Raw genomic sequence first — 11,042 nt, 5'->3', positions numbered from 1 at the left:
CTCTGCTCCATAATTTGTCTCCATATTTCCTCCTGTGAGTAATTTGTTCACCCTTCTAAGAAGCAGCAGAGTATCCACATTTTGGTTTTCCTTCTTCTTAGGCTTCATATGGTCTGCGAATTCAATCTTGGGTATTCTGAACCTTTGGGCTAATATAAACTCATCAGTGAGTACATGCCTTGTTTCTTCACAAAAACATGTTCTTAAGGAAATCTTCGATCCCTAAATCCTGATGGAGGAATAAAACTTGCCTCAGATATTTGTAGATCTCAGGCTTGAAAAGCTTTATAGGACCTTCACTGAGAATCATGTTTCAGCTCTTTTTTCTTTTCTTTTCTTTTTTAATGAACCTTCAAAGTAGTTTTAATTTTTACTTCCCTGATAGATAAGATTGTCTAACTCTTTATAAAATATTTATTTGCTATTTCTATTTCTTCTTTTGATTAGCAGTTCAGTTCTTTTTTTATTGGATATTTTATTTATTTACATTTCAAATATTATCCCCTTTACAGGTTTCCTGTCTGTAACTCCATATCCTACACTCCCTTACCTTGCTTCTAGGAGGATACTCCCCTGCCCACTACCAGTTCCAGCCTCACCAACCTAGCAGTCCTCTACACTGAAGCATAAAGTCTTAACAGGACCAAGGGTCTCCCCTCCAAATGATGCCAGTTGGGGCTCCTACAACTTCTTCTGTCTTTCTGCTAACTCCTCCATTGGTGTACCCCTGCTCAATGATGCTTTGAGCATCCACAACTGTATCTGTCAGGAGCTGGCCAATCATCTCAGGAGACAGCTGTATCAGGCTCCTGTCAGCAAGCACTTCTTGGCATCTTCAATAGTGTCTGGGCTTGGTGTTTGCCTGTGGGATGAATCTCCATGGACGGCAGTCTCTGGATGGCCTTTTCTTCAGTCTCTGCTCCACTCTTTATCCCTGTACTTCTTTTAGACAGGAACAATTCTGGGTTAACATTTTGGGTTAATATATATATATATATATATAGATATATATATATATCTATATATATATATCTATATATCTATATGTATATATGTATATATATATGTATATATGTATATATATATGATATTTCCTTTATTTATATTTCAATTGTTATCCCCTTAGCTGGTTTCTACCCCCCTTTCCCCCTTTCTGGTTACCTCCTATCCTCTCCCCCACCCTGCTTCTATGAGGGTGTACTCAAACATATGGGACAGAATCAAAGCAGTGCTAACAGGAGTACTCATAGCTCTGAGTCTCTCAAAAAAGAATCTGGAGAGAGCTTACATGAGCAGCTTGACAGCCCACTTGAATGCTCTGGAAAAAAATGAAGAAAATACACCCATGAGGAGTAGATGGCAGGAAATAATCAAACTCAGGGCTGAAATCAACCAAGTAGAAACAAAAGGAACTATACAAAAATCAACAAAACCAGGACCTGGTTCTTTGGCAAAACCTACAAGACAGATAAACTCTTAGCCAGACTACCCAGAGGGCACAGAGACAGTGTCCTAATTAACAAAATCAGAAATGAAAAGGGACACATAACAACAGAAAGTGAGGAAATTTACAAAATCATCAGACACTACTACAAAAGCTTATATTAAATAAAAGCAGAAAATCTGGATGAAATGGACAATTTTCTAGACAGATATCAAATACCAAAGATAAAACAGGATCATATAAATGATATAAACTGTCCCATATCTGCTAATGAAATAGAAACATTCATTAATAGTCTCCCAACCAAAAATATCCCAGGATGAGACTGGTTTAGTGCAGAGTTTTATCAGATCTTCAAAGAATTCCTAATACCAATACTCCTCAAAGTATTCCACAAAATAGAAACAGAAGGAACTCTACCAAATTCATTCTATGAAGCCACTATTACTCTTATACCCAAAGCACACAAAGACCTAACAAAGATAGAAAACTTCAGACCAATTTCCCTTATGAATATTGATGCAAAACTACTCAATAAAATTCTTGCAAACTTGATCCAAGAATACAACAAAATGATCATTCATCATGATCAATTTGTCTGTATTCCAGGGATGCAGGGATGGTTCAATATATGAAATCCATCTATGTAATTCACTATATAAACAAACTCAAAGAAAAAAACCATGTGATTATCTCATTAGATGCTGAGAAAGCATTTGACAAAATCCAACATCCCTTCATGATAAAAGGGTTGGAAAGATCAGGAATTCAAGGCCCATTCTTAAACATAGTAAAAGCAATATACAGCAAGCCACTAGCCAACATCAAACTAAATGGAGAGAAACTTGAAGCAATCCCACTAAAATCAGGGACTAGACAAGGCTGCCCACTCTGTCACTACCTATTCAATATTGTACTTGAAGTCCTAGCCAGAGCAATTAGACAACAAAAGGAGATCAAAAGGATATGAATTGAAAGGCAGAATTCAAGTTATCACTCTTGGCTGATGATATGATAATATACTTAAGTGACCCTAAAAACTCCACCAGAGAGCTCCTAAAGCTGATAAACAACTTCAGCAAAGTAGCTGGATATAAAATTAACTCAAGCAAATCAGAGGCCTTCCTCTACACAAAGGATAAACAGGCAGAGAAAGAAATTAGGGAAACAACACCCTTCACAATAGTCACAAATAATATAAAATATCTTTGTGTAACTCTAACTAAGCAAGTAAAATATTTGTATGACAAGAACTTCAAATTTATGAAGAAGGAAATTGAAGAAGATCTCAGAAGATGGGAAGATCTCCTATGCTCAAGGATTAGTAGGATTAATATAGTAAAAATGGCCATCTTGCCAAAAGCAATCTACAAATTCAATGTAATCTCCATCAAATTTCAACTCAATTCTTCACAGTTGTGGAAGAGCAATTTGCAAATTCATCTGGAATAACAAAGAACCTAGGATAGCAAAAACTATTCTCAACAATAAAGGAATCTCTGGTGGAATCAGCATTGCTGAACTTAAGCTGTACCACAGAGCAATTGTGATAGAAACTGCATGATAGTGACAGTTATAGGCAGGTGGATCAAGGGAATAGACTTGGAGACCCAGAAATGAACCCACACACATTTGGTCACTTGATCTTTGACAAAGGAGCTGAAACCATTCCAGTGGAAAGAAGGCAGCATTTTCAATAAATGGTGCTGGTTCAACTGGCGGTTAGCATGTAGAAGAATGCAAATCGATCCACTTCTATCTCCTTGTACCAAGCTCAAGTCCAAGTGGATCAAAGGCCTCCACATAAAGCAGACACACTGACACTAATAGAAAAGAAAGTGGGGAAGAACCTAGAGCACATGGGCATAGGGGAAAATTTCCTGAACAAAACACCAATAGCTTATGCTTTAAGATCAAGAATTGACAAATGGAACCTCATAAAATTGCAAAGCTTCTGTAAGGCTCAGGACACTGTCAATAGAACAAATCATCAACCAACAAATTGGGAAAAGATTTTTACCATTGTTATATGTGACAGAGGGCTAATTTCCAATATATACAAAGAACTCGAGAACTTAGACTCCAGAGAACCAAATAACCCTATTAAAAAGTGTGTGTGGGGGGTACAGTACTAAACAATGAATTCTCAACTGAGGAATACTGAATGGCTGAGAAGCACCTAAAGAAATGTTCAACATCCTTGATCAGCATGGAATTGCAAATTGCAGGGTTGTTTAACCCTGAGATTCCACCTCAGAATGGCTAGGATAAAAAACTCAGGTGACAGCAGATGCTGGCAAGGTTGTAGAGAAAGAGAAACACTCCTTCATTGCTGGTGGGATTGCAAGCTGATACAACCACTCTGGAAATCAATTTGGCAGTTCATCCAGAAATTGGACATTGTATTACTGGAGGACCCAGCTATAGTACTCCTGGCAAATACCCAGAAGATGCTCCAACATGTAATAAGGACACATGCTTCACTATGTTCATAGCAACCTTATTTTTTGTTTGTTTGTTTTTTTATTTTGTCATTTTCTTTAAAATTTATAAAATATTGTGACAATTAAAAGTGAGTATTATAAAAATTGTTTGATATAAAACAACAATTGAACACTCTTATGTAGATGCTTGTGTACAGCAATACTGAAAATATATACATTTGTCTCAATATAAATTTCAATTAACTCTAAATGTATTATCATGTATATTTTAAAATAATGCAACAGCCTGAAAGTGGAAAAAACCTAGATGTCACTCAACAGAGGAATGGATACAGAAAATGTAGTGCATTTATACAATAGAGTACTACTCAGCTATGAAAAACAATGAATTTATGAAATTCTTAGGGAAATGGATGAATCTGGAGGATATCATCCTGAGTGAGGTAACCCAACCAGAAAAGAACACACATGGTATCCAGTCACGGATAAGGGGATATTAGCCCAGAAGCTCAGAATACACAAGATACAATCCACAAACCAAAAGAAGCGCAAGAAGAATTAAACCAAAGTGTGGATACTTCGATACTTCTTACAAAGGGGATCAAAATATCCATGGAAGGAGTTGCAGAGACAAATTGTGGAGCAGAGACTGAAGTAAGGACAATTTAGAGACTGTTCCACCTGTGGATCCTTCCCATTTGTAGTCATCAAATCCAGACACTATTGTGGATGCTAAAAAATTCAGGCTGACAGGAGGCTTATATAGCTGTTTCCGGAGAGGCTCTGCCAATACATGACTAACACAGAAGGGGAGGCTCACATCCATCCATTGGACTGACCATAGGGTCTCCAATGAAGGAGCTAGAGAAAGGACCCAAGGAGCTGAAGGGGTTTGCAGCCCCAAAGGAGGAATAACAATATGAACTAACTGGTATCCTTAGGGATCCAGGGGAGTAACCTACCACCCAAAGAATACACATGGTGGGACTCATGGCTCCAGCTGCATATGTAGCAGAAGATGGCCTAGTAGATCATCAATAGGAGGAGAAGCCTTTGTTCTTATGAAGTCTCTGTACCCCAGTGTAGGGAAATGGCAGGACCAGGAAGTGGGAGAGGGTGGTTAGTTGCGCTGGGGGAGGGGGTGAGAATAGGGTTTTTTTTCAGAGTGGAAACCAGGAAAGGGGAGAACATTTGATGTAAATAAAGGAAATGTCTAAGAAAAAAGAGAAGAAAAAAAGACTACTGGAATGGAAATGGGCCAGAATGTCTCTTTCTAACAGAGTATCTTTTCTAACAGAGTATCATTAAGTATTTATTAAAGAAGAGTAAATGTTCCTAGATGAAGGTCAGGGGTTGGGAGATATAGGAAATTAAAGATTTTTCTGTGATGTCTCTCAGGGTTTATTAATTGAGGAGGTAAAAACCAGATTAGAAAAAATAATTGAATAATTTCAAAATCTAGAAGGAATTTTGCCTCCTTTGCTTCAGTTCTCAGAATCACGTGCAGCTCCTGGATGATCATGATGTCTGAGCACCAAGAGCTGAGGATGACAGCCTAAGGACTTCACAGTGCTGTTGGATCACTTGTGGGGAGGTGAGATGCAGAGAATCCTGCTTCTAAAGACAGTGCAGCCTCTAGTGTTTGCTCTTTCACAGTGGATGAGCCATGGCAGCTTCCTTTGCTTACAAGGGTACTTACTTTTTCTTTCAATTTCTTGACCATTGTTCTCAAATGTAGCAGTTATCTGCAAGGCTATTCAGAATCCTTAGGCTTGCATGATTGTGAGGTCACCACCAGGCTGTCGCTGATGTGTTGGAGCTGCGGGTCACATCAGAACATACCACATTAGGCCCAAACAGTTCCATCACGTGTAAGAGGTTAATTGAGAGGGAAAGAGGGGGTAGTGGCATGGAAAGAGAGGATGGGGAGAGAGGAATGGAGGAAATGTTCCCCAGTATATATATATATATATATGGGTTGTGATGTAGCAGCCACAGGTAAAGGTGGGAGGTGAGCCCAATGGATTCTGGGAATATGGTGGCTGTTGCCCTAGCAAAATGTCTGTGGACCCGCCCATGCATCGCCACAGGCTTTGGATGTCCTGATGCTAACATACCTCCCTTTTTGATATTACAAAAAGAAGGAAAGGAAAAGGGAAGGGGAAGCCGATGATGAAAAGGGAACGAGGGCATCTGGTCTCTTAAGCTTCTTCCTGCTTTCTAGGGGTGTTGTCAATGGGGGTAGCTGGCTATCACCATTGGGATCCACTTGGTAAACGTTTACATCAGGTTCCTCTGTCGACAGTGGCTCATCTGTGGGCAGCGGCGAGTAATCCTGTAACAGGAGCTGATTGATAGTTTGGTTAGAAATTTTTTGTATTTGTTGTTGAAGAAATGTAGAAACAAGATTAATGAGGCAGGGAGCAAATAATAACACCAGGAAGGTGACTAGGAAAGGAGTTAGAAACGGGAGTATCCACTTCCAGTCACCTTAGTTTTTTTCTCATTGAGCATTCTCTAGTGATCAATTATAAAATTCTGAAATGGCAGTCTTCAGGAGATTACTTAAAGTATGTACTGGTTCAAGGGTTAATTCCTGTACCTTCCTTCTAATATCTGGGATTGATTTGCTTCTAAATGTATTTGTTTAAACTTAGTTTTTACTCTACAGAGTCCAGTGACAGAGGTTAGTGGTGCCTTAATGTACCTCTGTGCTTTCCAAGGAAAGCAGAATGTTTTCCTAGAAGGCTTTAACCCATAGTAGACAATTTGGAGTAGATTAAGGTTTGATCCTGGCCTTTTAAATCCCTTTAGAATACAAGCTTGAAAATATATATCCTGTTGTTCCAGGAAAGGACTGTCATGGCCCCATTAAAGGTTTTCTTAGGAAATGTCCTCTTTGACTGTGGTCTCTTTCCTCTTCACAAAAGAAATGGTAAGTTGGACCATACGATACAAGAAGGTCATCAGCACAAGTTTAGCAGCCTGGAAACAACTTGTTTTCCTGAATTTATATTTTTTTGACTTTGGACTAACATTATCCTTTTGTAGCTTGTATCCACTAACAGGGTGAGATTTCGTAATGCTTTAGTACATTGTTTAGGGTCAACTGAAACTCTATAAAGTCAGATTTAAGTTGGTTTAATTTTTGTAAAGAAATGGAATTTGTATTCTGCAAAGCAAAAGTTCACTTGACATTTCCCTTAAGAGGAAAGTAAAGGAGTTGGGGATCACTTGGCGGTCATTAATAAGAGGAGGTGCCCCTCAGAGTGAACCTTGAGTTAGTGGGCAGGATGACGTGGAGAGAGCAAACTGAGGATCCCACATGCCCTTCTCTCAGAGAGGCATGACCACCACAGATGCAGTACTTAAGGAGGCTAGAAGGGTGGATTCCATGTAACAGTGTCTGCCTACAGAGACTTAACTCTCCCAGGAATGCAAAACATGTTTACAGATAGATGTTCTCAGATCATTTTCCAGCCTCATGGCTGGATAGTTCTATTTGGATGGTAGCATTATAATAAGTACTTCTCTTAGGAGGTTATTTTCTCTGTTTTCCAGCTTATAGATACAGGAAGCCCTTAGCATAGGAAAAAAAAAAAACACTTCTCCCTTAGGGATACAGATCCAAGGAGTATAGTGTCTTAGCACTTTAGAGAAGTCCAGGTTGATGAGATCTCATTGCCTATCACAGAGAAGGTATCCATTAAGTATTCTGTTTCCCTGAATATGATATCTGGAAAATTCCCTGATGACACCCTGTCTGAAACAAGGTAGAATTTGAAGGTCAACACCTAGTTGTTCTTTGTCCTCTATGTACACTACATGTTACATATATTCACATATTTTATATACCATACACAAAAATTTAAGAAAGGAAGAAAGGAAAGAAAGAAAGAAAGGACAGAACGAAAAAGGCAGGAACACAAATATAGAAGCTGTTAAAATGAAGAATATTGGATTAAGACAAAAGAAAAATCAATAAAACATATGAAAATATAATTTTGGGATGGGCACACAGATAGAGACATTGGAACCAAAGCAGAAAAATAACTGTAGCACAGCCTGTGTTTCTAAGTAGCTATAGCAGGCTGTTTGTGAGGGCAAGCAAGTAAAAGCACTTGGAGAGTAATGCACTGGATGAGAATGTAAGCCTGTATCTGTAAGATTAACTGTCAAGCTTAACTACTCAATGCTCTTTTTAACTTAAATGATGGACAACTTTGCTCCCATCAAGTCTTCCCTTGTTTTAGGGGAAAGGGGGTTACTAAATCTAAAGGAGTACCTTAATAAATGGTAGATCAGAGGTGAAGAAATGAGTTAGTTCAGAGTACTTCTTGTCCTTGTAGAGGAACCAAAGTTGGTTTCCAGCACCCACATCAACTAGCTGAAACCTTCTGTTTCTCCAGCTCCCTGGGATCTGATGCCCTATTCTGACTGCTATGAGCACTCAAAATTGCACTCCTCCCCCTCTGTACACAATTTAAAATGAAAATAAAAGATTAAAGCAAAAGAAATTGTACCCCAGGCTGGCACTGTTGCTCACCCTGCACCAGGAACCATGCTCACAGACAAATGATGATCTGAGTTTGATTCCCAGACTGGACCTGTTGGAAAGAAAGAACTAACTTCTGCAGGTCATACTAATACACACACACACACACACACAGAGACACACACACACACACACACACAGAGACACACACAGACACACAGACACACACACACACACACACACACACACACACACACACACACTCACACCCTATTGTAGATGTCTTTATTTAGTGGCATAATTTCTATTTATTATCTTTTTCTATTTTCAGAACTATAAATAAGAGACAGTATGTTCTCTGTGACTGGAAATTCAAAGGAGGATGCTGAGGGTGGAGGGAATAGGCAGAGATGTGGTCAGGGAGTGAGGGGAGTAGGGAAAATTATCGCAAGATAAATATGTTAATAAAAATTTAAATGATAAATAATAATTAAAACAATCATATATTTTGTTGTGAAACAATTAAATTACAAAGCATGAAGGATGGGGCACACATACATATCTGTTTATAAATCTTGTTTCATTATTTGAGATATTTTTCCACACAAGCCTAGAGCTCTGTGTTGAGATGTCAGAGAGTAAGCGAGAACTGAGAGACTGAGCCTCAGTCAGCTGCAACCCCAGGAGGTTTTTGTTCAGCCCTGGAGCACTGTGGGAGGATACTTCCTACTTTGCTGACAGTAATAGGTTGCAGCATCATCAGCTTCCACAGGATTGATGGTGAATGTGAAACCTATTCCAGACCCACTGCCACTGAACCTGGCAGGGACCCCAGATTCTAGGTTGGATGCTAAAAAGATGAGGAGTTTGGGTTGTTGTCCTGGTTTCTTTTGGTACCAGTGCATATATGTAATGACACTTTCGCTGGTTCTGCAGGAGATGGTGGTCCTCTGCCCTAGAGACACAGCCAGAGAAGCAGGAGTCTGTGTCACCACAATGTCACAAATGGAGCCTGGAATGACAAACACACAGAGCATTGATATATATATCAATATATATCGATATCTATCTATCTATCTATCTATCTATCTATCTATCTATCTATCTATCTATCTATCCCTTCCCAGCAGAAGACCTTTTCATTTACATTTTTGAAGAATAATTTGGACACCACTCTGAGAAACCAGAAGGTCCAGGAGAATGGGGAAACTTAAAACCAATTACACATGCACTGATATAATGATCAAGAGCCTAGAGGAGTTGCTCCCAACAATTCTCTGCATCCTCACCTGGAACCCAGAGCAGCAGCACCCATAGCAGGAGTGTGTCTGTTTCCATGTCTGAGAGCTGGAAGAGAGGATGCTTCTTAGGCTCCTGGTAGGTGCCCTTAAAGGAGCCTGATCTGTTGTATAGTGACTCCATATGCAAATCAGCAGAGTATGTACTGTTGCTCCAAGAGCACCTGTTCCTGTTTCCCCCACAGGGAGTTGGTGTCAGCAGAAAATTTACTAGAGCATCACGTGTGTCTAAAGGACCCTTCTAAGTACATTTTGTTTTGGAGACATTATTTCTCTATTCTTGGTTGTCCTGAAGCTCACTCTTTAGTTCAGATCTTCCTGTCTCTGCCTCCTGACTGCTGGAATTAAAGGTGCACACCACCACCACCCAGCTTTTCCTTTCAGTTTGCTGTATTTAATATTTACCCTCTATCATCTTGGAGGTGGGAGGTGGGAGAGTGCATTATGGATGCACTGTGTAAAATTACTTCAAGAGCAACTTGATCCTTCAAAATTGTATACGTCCAATGAAAGTGTTATCTGAGAGGAAACAGAGAAAAGTTATTCAGTGAAGAAAAGTAACATAATTCTTGGCATACTACCTTGTTTTTAGATCCATGTTTTTGATCTGTGTGTATGAGTTGCTTTTTAATGTTTGTATATTTGTTCATATTCATGTTTGAAGACAACTCCTCTTGCCATGCTATGAGGGTGGAGATCAGAACACAAGTTTTTGGGTGTAGATCTGAGACAAGGTCTGTTGTTCACCACTACTCTTGAATTGCTTCCTAGGCCAGGCTCTTGTGGAGATTCTCTTGTTTCCTTCTGTCTCTTATCTTGCCTCAACATCACTCTAAATACAGTCCATGCTGCTGCTGCATATGAGTTTTTGTGGTACCTGGGATGTGAGCCAGGCCCTCACACCTATGTGACAAGCACTTTGCCCACAGAGCCACCCTGTCAGCCCATTGTCTTCAAACAAAGAAGTGAGAGGAAAAAAAATAAATAAGTGAGAGGAATTCTTTTTACTGAACAGAAATAATACTGCAGGAAATGTAGGATTTCAAAAAATGAAGAAAAGAAGCATGAAATGAAGATGTGCCCAGATACATCTTTTGTGTAGGTCTTCAAAACATTCAGATTATTAAAAGACAGATATCCTGTATTTTTTCATGGTGATAAAAAGCTAATTAACAAAACTCTCAATTCTTCCCCGGAGAAATTTTAAGATAGATGGATAGATGGATAAATAGTTAGATGGGTAGATAGAGAAGTGAATATTTCTTCATATTCTCAGAGTGCTGCCCCCTTTCTACATTTTTTTTATTTCTTTATTTATATGCGAATTTCTCCATTCCCAGTTTCCCCTCCAAAAAACAAAA

The 11,042-nt window shown here is 39.1% G+C and overlaps 1 gene segment (V, D, J or C); it reads right to left on the bottom strand.

Moving 5' to 3' along the window:
- LOC116099048 overlaps positions 1-10,111 on the bottom strand; it is a 105,712-nt gene extending 95,601 nt beyond the window's left edge. The window contains 2 exon segments of the V gene segment in view: positions 9,101-9,395; positions 10,087-10,111. Of these exon segments, the coding sequence occupies positions 9,101-9,395; positions 10,087-10,096 (305 nt within the window).
- Positions 10,112-11,042: the final 931 nt, after the last annotated feature.

This window comes from Mastomys coucha, unplaced genomic scaffold (genome assembly GCF_008632895.1).
Source record: "Mastomys coucha isolate ucsf_1 unplaced genomic scaffold, UCSF_Mcou_1 pScaffold20, whole genome shotgun sequence".
Classification (NCBI taxonomy): domain Eukaryota; kingdom Metazoa; phylum Chordata; class Mammalia; order Rodentia; family Muridae; genus Mastomys; species Mastomys coucha.
The sequence above is the reverse complement of the archived record's forward strand: the minus strand, read 5'-3'. Positions and strand labels throughout refer to the sequence as shown.